The 14,164-nt window shown below is 37.1% G+C and overlaps 1 protein-coding gene across 5 annotated transcripts; it reads right to left on the bottom strand.

Annotated features, from left to right (window-relative positions):
- Positions 1-3,420: 3,420 nt before the first annotated feature.
- On the bottom strand, positions 3,421-11,942 carry LOC116320890 (major histocompatibility complex class I-related gene protein-like). Of its 5 annotated transcripts, XM_039605886.1 has the most exons (8): positions 11,744-11,942; positions 10,376-10,645; positions 9,738-10,016; positions 6,773-7,102; positions 4,301-4,405; positions 4,140-4,163; positions 3,954-4,031; positions 3,421-3,828 (listed from the first exon to the last, which is right to left on the bottom strand). In XM_039605886.1, exons 1-7 carry the CDS (start codon positions 11,799-11,801, stop codon positions 3,985-3,987), a joined length of 1,113 nt encoding a protein of 370 aa, XP_039461820.1. In that variant the 5' UTR covers positions 11,802-11,942; the 3' UTR covers positions 3,421-3,828; positions 3,954-3,984. The 5 variants fall into 5 exon arrangements, 4 of the variants coding, with proteins under 4 accessions (XP_039461820.1, XP_039461819.1, XP_039461817.1 ...); XM_039605885.1 differs by having other exon boundaries at positions 3,421-4,031; XR_005609901.1 differs by having other exon boundaries at positions 3,421-4,031; positions 4,140-4,405.
- Between the last annotated feature and the right edge of the window lie 2,222 nt (positions 11,943-14,164).

The raw sequence follows: 14,164 nt of genomic DNA, 5'->3' as shown, positions 1-14,164 counted from the left end.
TGTAAGACAGGAGATTAAAGACTGTATTGTGAGAAACTTTAAACTAAATGTAATCATAAACATACAGTGATATGTTCACTAAGCACTGAATAAACTGAAATTTTAAACTTAAGAAGAGGTTTGTATGGAAAGGTGACGATCAAGATGCCATTTTTTTTAAGAAATGGAAAGGAGGACAAAAAGCTGAAGTACAACAAATTATTTTTTTTTTTACATTTTTTCTTTAAGATTTTTATTTTAGGTGCTCTTGTTTGTTTTCTTAACTTGTAGTTTTCTTAACTGTTTTGATTTTATTTAGAGTGGTTCAATGGTATTTTGTGTTTTGGTGTTGTGAAAACTTTTTGTTAAGGTTTTATTTGCACTTCCCTCATCTTCCATCCATCTTGTGCTTATATGCTTTTTGTCCTTGTTACAGTGTGGTTGTTATTTATTTCCTGTCATACTTTGTTAGTCATGTACAGCTCAGTGCTTTTTTCCCCTCGCACTGTTGTTCTTTTTATTTTTATATTTCTTGTCAGAGCTACAATAAATCTTATCACTTTGTTTAAGCAGTCTGTCTACACCATCTGGGTCATCTTCCTCACTCACAGCTCTCTGCAAATGTGACACCTGTTACTTACTCAAGTGTAAGTAAAATGAAAGTAGAAATTTAGTCCATACAAAGTAGGCCAGTTAAATGAGTTATTCCGAATAACTAATTTAACTACAGTTAAATTTTAAGGTCAAGGGGGAAAAAGTCTAAAGATGCATAGTTATTTGTTGATCTTCTTTCTCTTTAGGATCACTACAGCAGATCATCTGTTTCCATCTCACCTTATCGCTAGCATCCTCTAATGTTACACTAAGCTTCTTTCACTTTACTACATCCATGAACCTTCTCTCTGGTCTTCCTTTTTTCGTCCTACATATGCAACATCCTTATTCCTATATATCCACCATATATCCATTCAAAACTATCTCATCCCCGCCTCTCTAACTTTGCTTCCAAACAGCACAACCTGATCTCCAGAGACAGAAGGCAAACTTAGAGGGCAGCTTTATTACTGCAACACACAGGAAAACAAAGAATACAAACACCAGCTAAGCTGAACTGGAGTCAGGAATACAAATACTAAACTAGACGAAGGAAAAACACGACACAAGAGAGAAGATGAGAGTTAAGAGACGGCATAATAACAGGATGCAGTGACAATGTACAGGATAATGAGAGGAGAGGCAAGAGGTGGGACACATGACTGGAAACTACTGATGAGACTGGGAAAATAAACAATGCATGTCACAGTAAGCCCCAGTTAGCACAATAAAACAGGAGGACACAACTGAATGTAGGAAACAAGAGTTAACTTAACATGGAAGAACAGGAATACTAGACAGAGGAGCATGGGAAGACAAAGGACCAATGCAGGTGAGACTGGGACTACAAGGAACACAAAGAGAACAAACCCAGGATGATGAGATGAAGAGTTTTAAATATGAAAACACAGAGGACAAAAAATAAAAAAGAAAGAAAGAAAGACAATCTTCCCCTTTCTGAATGACCAAAGGTATTCAGATAATCAGTCCAAAACCCAAATCTTTGTAAAATGTCTGACAGACTAAATCTGATAAGACCCTCAGAACAATTAGGTGTGCAGTCTTTATACCAAACAAAACCTTTATAACTGCAACACCCACAGCAGAGAAGCAGAGTGACGGTGTCAAAAACACTGCTTTGATCTACCACAAAAGATAAAACACGGATTTGCTTCTGTCGTTTTATATCCATTCTTAGAAAAAAGCTATTAACCAGTTCATACATTTATAAATATACATGATTGAGGGTAAAAAAAAATGTACCCATTAAAGTAAAATGAAGTAAAAACTGTGCTCAAGATCAGATCAAACTGCTGTTAAAGCTAAAACATTGATCCTGTTTTCTTACATGGAAATAAAAAATGATATAAATCAATTTATCATCTATTTATCTTTTAAACTTTCAGACCAAGAAAACTATATCAATATCCTGTCGTCTGTCCAAAATTTCAGTCCTCTGAAAGACTGAAATATCATTTTAACAGCTTAATAAAAATATTAATAAAGAATGAAGTATAATCATAGTTCCCTCAGTGTGACTGTTCACTGCATGAGGACCTGCTGAGAGTTGTGTTTTTTCTGGGTCTTGGGTAAACAAACAAATGTGCTTCAGTGATGTACAGATCTAAACCCTGAACTCTTTTTTTAAATGAATATTAATTAAATTATTACAGACGGGAAAGACACGACTGGGGGATAGGAAAGGGAGAAAGAAAGAAAGAGAGGGAGGGAAAGAAAAACAGAGGGAAAGAGAGACAGTGAGAGAGGAAAAAGAAAAAGAAAACAACCGAAAATAGAGCAACATAATACACACAATATTGTTGCAATAATCTAAATAAATGTAAGTAACAGTAAATACTTAAATATTGAATATTATTGTGCAGCACGCAGGACAGACAGTGCACAATGTGCTTTGAGAAAGCGGCAAAGAAAGGCATAGTTTTTGTCTATGAGCTCCTGTGTGCACACCTGTGTGGATCAGCGCACTTGTATTCAAAAGGTTTCCCCATGTAACGATCTGCTAGAGGGTGTGGGGAGCCACAGCTCCGTCCCCCAGGGCATGAAGCAGGCATGGAGGAGATTCAGGCCCCAGACATCCAGAGGCCCCCACAGCGTGAGAGCCCAAGGAGGACCACTGTGCCACCCTCCTGGAAAGAACTGAGGAGAGCCCCAGACGTGGGGTCACAAAGCAGCCACGGAGCAGAGGCCAGAGGGGGCTGCAGCGACGTGCCCGTGGGCTCTGCTGGCAGCCCTGAACTCTTTCCGTACATTTAACTTTCAGCTCTATCAAACGAAGGCAACAAGTTCTTTCATTTATTTTTTTATTCAATGTATAATTTATGTAATAATTATTAATCATGTTATTTATTAATATTTCTTCCCAGCCAACTGGATTATAATTTTTGTCTTTGAAAAGTTATTGACATGTTGAGTAACTGATATTCTAATATTGTGTGACCTTGTAAATATAGTATTTTGTTTTCTATTAATTGATTTTATTTTTCACTTTTCTTCCTAAATATTACCCCAGTATGCACATTAGGGACCAACAGAATGGATGACACATTGCAGTCTCCATAATTTACAGATGTTGTTGCCGCTTCTTGAGAAGTTTGAGAAAATAAATCATCTATAATTGTAAGAATGGCACACTCTTCCCTCTGTTGGACTTTACTTATTTCGATGTTATTTTGACATCAATAATTATAACATGCAAGATAGATCCTGTTTATGTAGCTGAGAAAATCAATTCCAAAAAATCTAAATAAAATATGAGATTCTTTGTTTCTTTTTTTCTCATGAAACACAAACAAACATTCAAACAAACAAAAGTAAAGTTAAACAGACTGAAGCTTAAACGGATAACTTTAATATGACAAAACATATTTAATAACAAAACTTAAATCAAATAAAATAATAACAGCGGGCAATATATGAAACTACACACAAAAATCTCTTTTTGTGGATTTTTTTCAATGACTGCACTCAAACATAGAGAGCAGCTTTAACAGTTTTAATAAATCAAAATGTTCTGAGAAACATATCACTGGTATCACATGACACAGAATCTCACAGTGCATAAACGAGCTCACCTTGCTCTTTAGTGCAATAAGATTTAAAACACAACAATCAATAGAAAACGAAGGTTCTAAAGAAACAGAAATAGAAAGAAAGCACCACTCAACAAATTTGTTATCCCTACAAAAGTTTAGAATAGAACAAAACAGTTTTAGCTGTAATGATACAGAGACTCATAGACAAAAATGAAAATGCCTAAATGTATTGTAAACATTTAAACATTCTTTTTTATTATAAAACAATTAAAAACTAAACAAAAAGTCAAGTTCATATAACAAAATAAAAAAAACTTTTATTCTTATTTAACTGGAGAGTGCAGAGTCCTGCGTTTGTCTATTTAACCTGATTCAGTTGAATCTGTTCACCATTGTTGTCAGGAGCTGTTAAAGCCAACGAAAAAACATATTGGTTACACGAATAATGTTTTAAATCCAAACTGTCAGACCAAAGCGGGAAATACAAATAAAAAACAATAAAGTCGTACTTACATGATGTAGATCGCCTCTCTGAAACTTAAAAAAAACAATCCCACTTGAAATGCCTGACTATCCCACTCTTTTACATAAATTCAGGATAACCATGTTTAATACATAGGGTAATACAGAAATAATGTAACTGAGCCTCGCACTGTTGCTTCTGAATCTCTCACCTTTCTTCTTTTTGTAAACAGCAAATCCAGCAGCAGCAGCAACGATGATGAGAACAAGAACAACTACTGCAGGAATGATGGGAACTGTCATATCAGAGGGTTTCTCTGCTCATAAAAAACAAAAACAAAAAAAATCAAATAAACAGGATAAAATGAAAGATGTTAGAATAGAAGTGCATCCACACATCCTGCGGTATTCATTTGGTTAATCTATAATTCACAGGCTCAATTGTTGAAGGGAAGTGAATGAAAACTAATCTCCAGGTGAGACTGAACATTTTTTAATCAGAGCATCAAGTCAGTTAAACTTCTGAGATATTGATGTAAACGGTAAATAGCCTGTATTTGTATAGCGCTTTACTTAGTCCCTAAGGACCCCAAAGCGCTTTACACTACATTCAGTCATCCACCCATTCACCCACACATTCACACACTGGTGATGGCAAGATACATTTTAGCCACAGCTGCCCTGGGGCGCACTGACAGAAGCGAGGCTGCCGGACACTGGCGCCACCGGGCCCTCTGACCCTCTGATGTGGTCATTTAAGTAGCGGAAGCGGGTGTAATTTAGTTTCAGCTGCTTTGATGGTAACGAAATGAACAACAGGTGCCGTAGAGGGGCAAACAGGAGTGTTTCCTCCTTATCCAAGTTTTTGCATTCAGCTAAGGTCAGCCTCACTGCTGGCAGAATGAGGCAACACCTGGATGCTACCAGAGTTAATAGTGTTGTATTTTCTAATTAATTTCTATTTTTATTTATTTATTAACTCTGTTCAGTTTCATTAAGTTTGCAGAGTTTTTATTGTTTGAAAATGTGTTTCAGTTTCAGTCTTTTTAATTATTATTGTAAGGAGGGCAGGTCAGAGGCCGAACTTAGGAAAATCAGTAGTGATATTACATAAAAACACAGAACCTTTTGAAAGTTAACTCATAGCTTTTTAAAGTTGCATGCACATCAATGCCCCACACACATAAGCTGGAATAACATTTTTACCAGCCTGCTAGGCAGTTACTCCAGGAGAGCTCTAAAGGGATATAGAAGGTTTGTAAACATGTAAATCCTGATCCATTAATTGAAGTGTTTACTGAACCTTCTGACAGATAAAAAAAAAAAACTACAAAACACACTGCATATACATTTGCATGTTTTTGTTTTTGCATCCTTAGCTTTGTACAAAGAGAAGCAGGATGAGCCCTTTCAGAGACCTACAAAATGACCTCCAGCAGGCAGCTGTGGCTCATGTGGTAGAGCAGATCAGCTACTGATGGGAAGGTTGGTGGTTCGATCCTTGGCTTCCCCAGTCTGTATGCCAAATATCCTTGGGCAAGATACTAACCCCAAGTTGCCCTCTGATGCGTTCATCGGTATGTGAATGTAGTTTAGTTTGCACTTGTATTTAGAAGGGAATGTATACAGCTTTTAGTACTCCGGGAGAGTAGAAAAGCGCTATATAAGAATCAGTCCATTTACCATTTCAGTCCACTGGTATGAATGTCTGTGACCAAACATCACAAAGAGACTTCATGGGGACTTCCTAACATCCTCTCATGGGTCCTGTGCTCACTGTGCGGCACTGCAGAACCTGAATGGCATTACCAGAATACCAGAATCAGTAGGTCCACCTTGTGATTTTGACAGATGAGAGCAGGCTGACTCTGAGCAAATGTGACAGGCATGAAAGGGTCTGGAGAAGCTGTGGAGAACATTATGCTGTCTGTAATACTGTCCTCATGACCAGTTTGTTGGTGGATATGTGAAGGTCTGGGAGGCATATCCATGCTGTTTGTCTTCCTGTTTGTCAGACCCTACACTACTGCAGTGAGTCCTGGGTTCCTCCTGATGTTTGACAATGCCTGTAGGATGAAGTAACTAATACAACTGACTGGCTCCATGCTCACCTGGAGCCAGTCAGTTGAGACATTATGTCTCTGAGACATTATTGTTATCCAGCGTCTCATTAGCAGCATGCCCTGTGTTCCAAAGTCGGGGCCATACATTAGGGCCCAGCTCTGAAGTTTGCCAAACTGACTGTCATCATTTTTTCGAGATGTTTCTGAATTCAGAGTCAGCAATGTTGCATACCTTTATTGTACCTTTGTTTCTAACACATTACCCAGTCAGTAAAGGTATACCCAAAGTAAATCCATATTTGTGGATTATAGATATTTTTTTGTTATAGATTATAATAAAAAATAGACATTTTGGGAAAAAAATAGAAATATAAAAGTTCCAAAATCACTGTCAGTTACATGGTCTAAACAACACATTTTGAAAAAGATTTTCTTAAGAAGGTTAAGAGCAGTAATGGATTGCATTTAACCAGTGAAAAAATATTAAAATAACTTTTTTCCTTCCGTGATGACCTCCATTAGTTAATCCCATAGTAAGAGCTATTGTTCAGGACAAAACATTCAAGCATCACATTAGCCAATCCACAATATCAGCAAACGAATCAAATGAGCTTCTCTCACCTCTGCCAGTCCCAAATATGTTTTCTCTCCAGTTGGTTCTGATCATTGTTTCATTCAGTTTAGTGACGATGATGTTCTCACCACTCAAGAGCTGAAACACACACTCGTATCTCCACCAGTCTTCAGGTTTGACTGATGAAACATTCAGATCAACATTAATCTGGAAGGTGCCATCATCGTTTGGGAGGATATCTCCTTTTCCCACACCATCATGAATCTCATCTCCATCTTTTCTCCAGAACATCATGACTCTGTCAGGATAGAAACCTGCAGCGTGGCAGCTGACTGGAGAGGAGGGAGTTTTCTGGAGGAGCGACACTGAGGGAAGAACTGGACAGAGGGATGATGGGAAAGAGAGAGATTGAGAATGGATGAAAGAAGTAAAGTCAGTAAAGCAGAGAAGGAAAGGAAACAGGAACAGAAAATTAAATAGGAACATATTGGAACATATAAGGTGAGCCATTCGAGCCAGTGTTCAGCTTTCTAGCAGCTGCATTATGACATACCTTTAAGACAAATGTAACCAAACACAGTGATATATGATCACTGGGTACCACATAAAGCTAAATGTTCAACTAAAGAAAGTACTAAATAAAAAGAATCATTAGTTCAGTTCATGTAAATCATTTTCTTTCAACCAAAACAATTCATATAAAGTTCTCACAAGCACGTGAAGCTAAAAAAAAGGGTTGGTGAATGAGCAACAACCATTAGAACTGTCTGGAAAACACAGATAAACTATGGAACCACTCCATGAAAGATGTTATTATATTTTGCAAAATCACCTGTTGACTGTAATTTTTACTCACGTAAAAGTAAAAAGTAATCATTTAAAAAAATGTAAATTAAGTCACAGAAATGGTCTCTGTTTCTGTGTTTCTTTGGTTTACAAAAAGCAAGGGCAAAGAAGCCTAAAACGCATTTGTTAAAAATTGTTGTTATTATGCAAGTTAAAAAAAAATACTTACAAAATAAATAGAATGCAAAATGAAATAACTGTATATATCCACAGTATTTGTTATAGCTGCAGTTTGTCTATGTGCTGGCATCCTTGTATTCCTTGTTTTCACTTCCTGTTTTATTTTGAAAACTACTGTTCTTGAGGGTTTGTTCATTTCTCTAACTTGTGCCTCTTCGTCTCCTTTGTCCTCCTGCCTGCAAACTAGAAATCAGTCTCAGTACAAGGATGTCTAACTTCAAAGCAGAGAGGAGAGGGGGAGGAGAGATGAGACAGGCTCGTCTCTTCCTCTGACAATTGTCACTTTCTTTCAACTTTGATCCTTTTTCATCCTTTTTTGCAGCACCTGTGTGGACTTTCCTAAGTTACTCTGCTTGTTCTTATCAGTTTTCAAAGCTCATGTTTTATTAATTCACTTCTCTTTGGTGTTTGGGTTTTAGTCCTCTCTGCTTTGAATCTCTGCTCATGCAAATAACCAATTATCTATTATGAATGTAGAAGTGTGTAGAAAAAAGGATAAAGCTGCTATAGCAGCTTCAAGTTCCTGGGAGTCCACATCTCTGAGGATCTCGCCTGGACAACCAACTGCTCCAAGCTGGTCAAGAAGGCTCACCAGCGCCTCTTCTTCTTGAGGACTCTGAGGAAGAACCACCTTTCCTCAGACATCCTGGTGAGCTTCTATCGCTGCACCATCGAGAGCATCCTGACCAACTGTATAACAGTCTGGTACGGGAACTGCTCTGCCTCGGACCGGAAGGCATTGCAGAGGGTTGTGAAAACTGCCCAGCGCATCGCCGGAGCACCACTTCCTGCCATAAAAGACATCTACAGGAAGCGGTGTCTGAAAAGGGCTGGGAAAATCATCAGAGACCCCAGTCACCCATCACATGGACTCTTCACCCTCCTGCCCTCTGGGAGGCGCTACAGGAGCCTCCGGACTAAGACCACCAGGTACCGGAACAGCTTCTTCCCCACAGCTGTCAGACTCCTGAACTCTGCCTCCTGACATCTGACCCACGTTAAACACCCTCACTTATCTTAACTGCACTACTGTATAGCTCTGTGTAAATAATCATTCTGTACATACGATAATTTTTAATCCTACAACTGTTTACAACTTGCATAGTTCCCATTTCTGTATAGCTGTATAACTCAGATTTCTGTAAAGTTATTTCATATTCTGTATAGTTTTTCATATTTATATACCTGTTCATATCCTGTACATAGCTTGTACTCTCTACAGCCTGTACATACCTATAGTTATAGAATATTCACAACATACTTCATACCGTGTACATGATAACATACTATAATAGACCTATTCTGTAATATACTTGCATATCTTTATTATTGCTAATATATATTGTAATATATCTATATCACTAAAGCACTTCTGGATGGATGCAAACTGCATTTCGTTGCCCTGTACCTGTGCAATGACAATAAAGTTGAATTCTATTCTATTCTATTCTATTCTATAGCAGGTGTCCATGGATTTAATGTATAACTATAAAGGTGCATGACATTATATTTTTTAATTTTTGAGCAAAAGGTGAACTTTTCAGCTTTGCACTCAAATTTACACAAATTAAATTGTAAATTTTTGCATTCCTCTGTATTGAAGGCAGCTGGAAGCACTGGCTTGCTCATGTTTCTCTTCTTATTCCCAGTGCAGAAGGCGGTCACCTGGACTTGTTTGCTTATTTTTCATTACTTTGCTAGCAGGACTGATTAGGAAATTTAGATTTTTTTCTGTCATTTATAAATTTTGTTTGAAGATATTACTGATGAAAATGTTAAACTGCAATTATCAATAAAATGTTGTTGCAGCTTAGCTTTGTGTGATTCCAGCCTTTAGAGTTACCTTCTGAATCAGTAAATAAAAATCAGCTTAAATGTTCTGCTTTAAAAAAAAATAAAATTAAAAAAAATAATAATAATAATAATAATAATATAAAATAAAATAAACAAAGTGATTCTATGGAACTGTGACTTGTGTGATTCTACCTGTCCTGTGCAGGGATCTTTTCCCATTGTCCACATACATCTTCAGCCACTCTGCACAGGTCTGAGTGAGAAAGTCTTCGTTCTCCATTGTTCTGGTCCGATCAGCATCCCATTTCAGTTTGATCATGTCAGCCTCTGGTTTCAGTGCGATCCACGTCAGTGTCTTCAGGTCGAATTCAAGAAAGCCTTCTCCATTATAGCCATACTTCAACACTCCGGTCACACTGTCAGTGTTTTCATCCCATTCACATCCACTTATCCTCTGTATGACGTGGACACCTGAGAGAAAAATAACAGAGATGGCAAAGAACAATGAAGAGTGTAAACTGTGTGCGGTTATTTTTGGAGATTAATGTAATGTTCCTGATTCAGGTTGTGAACATAACTCTGAGTCTGTCATTTTTTTTTTTTTTAATTAATAGGCCTTTTATATTTTTTAAGTGTGACAAACTGATGTAAGCGTCATGTGATAAATATTTCATCACTTGTAAACACATCTGAGTTTTTAAAGCAAAAAACAAACCTAGCTATTTTCCAATGAAAGAAGAATTGGAAAATACACATTTTAAATCACTCAGTTTTGATCAAGTATATGATTTATCAGGATTTGAGGTCAGGTGTAACAGAAAATACTGCACCTCCACTTTGGTTGAAACGCCGCTTCCATCTAAAAATGTGGCCTCTGAAGACATTTGGCTGATCCTCAAAACACTTCTGAGTGTACCACTCCAGCTGCTCAGGATTAGTTTGTAATATTTTCTTTGCCCAGTCCAGTTGTGGTTTTAATGTCTTATTGCTGCTGTCACAATAACCCGTCTGAATGCCGTCAACCACCATTACACCAGAAAACTCTGGAACATTTGGGACTCCAGAAGATCCACTGATGAAATACTTCAGTGAGTGTTTCACTGCAGAACAAACAGTGTTTATAATATTAGGAAATCAAGCAAATAAATCAGCAATATGATGCATTATGTGTTATGACCCAGTTATAGGCCTTTTCTCATTTACAGCAGTACTGTGTAACTTTTATTTTGATAAAAAACATGTAGGAACAGGACCAACCGTGCTGATCTGGTTTGCATGTGTCAATAATCAACATCTATCCAAAGCGTGTCAATGAATTAAAAGCTTTGTTGTAAAGCTTCTTTAATAGGCTACTTCTGACATGAAACTTTCAAGAATACATTTTAAATATGTAATTTTAAAAACTGTGTACGCCAAAACGTTTTTAAAGACCCATGGAAAACTAGAACTAAAACTCGGTTCTGCTATTGTGCTAAAAATCGCCTGATCGCCTTCCAAAAACTGATTTCCAATGTTTCTGTGTGTTTTTTAATGTGTAATATCTTTACGTATGTTGGTAAATAGACTTCGGTGAACCGGGTTTACAAAGGGGTTACATATAAAATATATGAAATGACCTGTTTTTCAACTATCTGTATAACTCTGTGTTATTACATTATAACCACCCTGTCCTTTTTGTTCACTTAAAACATGTTTACAGAATTATTGTTATATAACAGCTTACTCTTAAAAAAATAATTTTTTTAATGTCAACGAGATTCTTTTTTTAAGTGGATAAATAAAGGATATATAAAGGTCACTGCCAAAAACTGATTGCGGCTCCGCAATCAGTTATCTACCTTCTTACAGGACTGGTGTTTGTGCGTCAAGATGACCTGATGTCATTTATGAGGGATACATTTGTTAAAATGTGTTTCACATATCATAGAGCAACAACTTATTTATATGAGTTGAGCAATCGGTTTTTGGCAGGCGATCACTTTTTGGCACAACGCCGGGTAAAAACTTCAGGTTTGTCCGAGGGGCGTACTCCGCGAGCTCACTAAAGTAGCGCTCTTTTTACCTGGCTAAATCCCCATGGTAACTTGGAGCAGGCTATGGTCAGAGTTTCAGAAGCGCCATGTGTTTACAAAATATGAAGCAAGTTTTAAACGCAAGATCCTCTGCTGGGGAAATACGCGATTTTGTTCGAATCTTACCTGCCAATAAATCACAACATAAGTGAAGCAACAAAAACAGCAACAAAAGTATTTCCATCTTTTCTTTATCCTTAATTTTGGAACGATCATTGCTCTTGTTGCAGAAGTATACTTCGGAAATTAGTCCTTATTTAATCTTCCGCATAGTTTATGCAAGCGGCCGATGTCGTTGCCAGCGATTACCTGTACCAGCGTGTACCAAGACCGCCCCCAAAACACGAGTAGGTAGTCTTATTCAGGCGAAGGGAGTGGTAGAAGACGAAGAAGCCGGAAATGCATAACAAGACACAACAGGCTTTTTATGCAACTTACTATACAATTTCTTTATTTCATTTATTCATTGCTACGCTGTATTTTCCTCCTTGTAGTAGTGTTACTGTTCGCTCAGTCTTTTCTGCCCTTTAGTATCTTATTTATTGCTTGATGTATCAGTGGCCAGTTTTTAGTTGATAACTAAAGATTTAGTTTTTAAAAAGTATTCAGGACTCAATCACAGTCGCTGTGAGCATCTTTTTTTTTTTTTTTTTTTTTTTTTTTTTTTTTTAAATTAAACTCTCTTGATGACAAGAGCCTTAACGTAGGTGCATATAAACACATTCATGGTACAAAAAATAGAAAATAAATTCTCTCATGAATCTCATTGAGATAAAAAAAAAAAATCTAATTTCCTGGCATCATGGCAACAAAAGTCAAAATACACGTACCACATAAGTATATAACATTTAAAACAAATACAATATCCTGTACAAACATGTGAAAAATATACAATAACAGATCAAATTAAGAGTGACATTAAAAACAATCACAATGAGTAAAAGAGTTATTCTCTCGTTCCTTTAAGACAGACTTAAGCTCCCCCAAAGTAACCAATTCTGATCATTTCAGTTCCTTCCAGAGGTGGGACCAAATCATTCTTTTGCAAGTCTCAAGTAAGTCTCAAGTCTTTATGCTCAAGTCACGAGTCAAGTCTCAAGTAATGTCAGGCAAGTCAGAGTCGAGTCAAGTCACTGGTGTAAAAGTCCAAGTAAAGTCACAAGTATGAAACTTTGAATTTCAAGGCCTTTCGTGTCCTAAAAAAAAATGAAAAAAAGAATGTTGCAATTATATGCTAAATGTAAATATTAGACCATGTGTTTATCTCAACACATGAGGAAACAAGAGAACTTAGAGAATATACACAAAGTAATTCTACAGCTCAATTAAACTTAACTACAGGAATAATTTTCCTCTAAACTATAAATTCACAGAATAAACATTCAATGAAAAATGCAAAGGTAGAACTACCTGTTCAGACAAAAAGTGCTGAGATGTCCACAGTACAAAACAAAGAAGCATTGCAAAGAACAATTTAGTGCAGTGTGATTAGCATGTCCTCTCTCTCTCACCTAGTCTGTTTGTGCACATATGTTTCTGTCATTGTCTGAGTGACAGAGAAACGATGTGTGTTGAGTGTTCCCCGAGTTAATGGAACAGAACCCATTTTCTGAAACGGACCCGACAATTCTGAGATAAGCTGCATGTTATTCTCGGATGCGCTTGTAGGACCGGATTTAAAATAGCATGACAAAAATATCATACACATTAAAGCCAAACAGTATCATCAACGTAGCCTGGACAACATTTGCTAATAAGATTAAGTTACACTGTTAGAAAAAGCATCCTGAAAAAACGGTGATATTCCGGCAGCTGGGGCGCCAAAATACGACCGTATAACCACAGAAAAGAACTCCTGCATAAAAATACCGTTATTTCCAGTAATGAAAATACAATTAGTTGCGCTAATTTGACATGGGATCTCGCCTTTTTCAAGTGCCGCTAAACATTAAATTAGGAACATGTTAATGCCATTAAACAATGAAATCATCTATAAATAGGAAAAAAAACATCTTAAAAAAACGGTAATATTCCGGCAGCTGGGGCGCCAAAATACGACCGTAAAATGACAGAAAATAACTGTCCCATAAAAATACGGTCATTTTCAGTAATGAAAATCAAACAATGAAATTACCTATAAAGAAGGTCAAAGAATGCGGCAATATGAATCATAATACGTAAATGTACAGAAATATACAGTTAACAGTTGGTTTAAATAATAATGGATTGCATGCCCTGGGACAGACTGACAGAGGCAAGGCTGCACCATCGGCTCCTTTGGCTATCGCCAGAAGGCAGTAGGTGAAGAGTCTTGATCAAGGACACAACGACCGAGAGTGTCCGAGCCGGGGCTCGAACCGGCAACCTTCTGATCACAAGGCGAACTGCTAACTCTTGAGCCACGACCACCCTATCAAGCAGTGATAATATGTGATGTAACACAAGCTTATAGGGATCATGTTATATGCTTTTCCATAGCATTACATTTGAATTCAACAGTTCAATCTTTCAAGTAACGGACAAATATTTTACAATCTAAATATGCTT

This window comes from Oreochromis aureus, linkage group 22 (assembly GCF_013358895.1).
Source record: "Oreochromis aureus strain Israel breed Guangdong linkage group 22, ZZ_aureus, whole genome shotgun sequence".
Lineage (NCBI taxonomy): Eukaryota > Metazoa > Chordata > Actinopteri > Cichliformes > Cichlidae > Oreochromis > Oreochromis aureus.
Note: the sequence above shows the minus strand (reverse complement) of the source record. Positions and strands in the feature narration are given on the sequence as shown.

Bases quoted from the DNA above. Each gene is read 5' to 3' on its own strand.
- LOC116320890 (XM_039605883.1), bottom strand. From the start codon at position 11,801: ATGGAAATACTTTTGTTGCTGTTTTTGTTGCTTCACTTATGTTGTGAT. The intron at 10,017-10,375 runs GTGCAGTATTTT...TTTTTCTCTCAG, and splicing joins GCGTTTCAACCAAAGTGGAG to GTGTCCACGTCATACAGAGG. The intron at 4,406-6,772 runs GTGAGAGAAGCT...TTTTATGAGCAG, and splicing joins CATATTTGGGACTGGCAGAG to AGAAACCCTCTGATATGACA.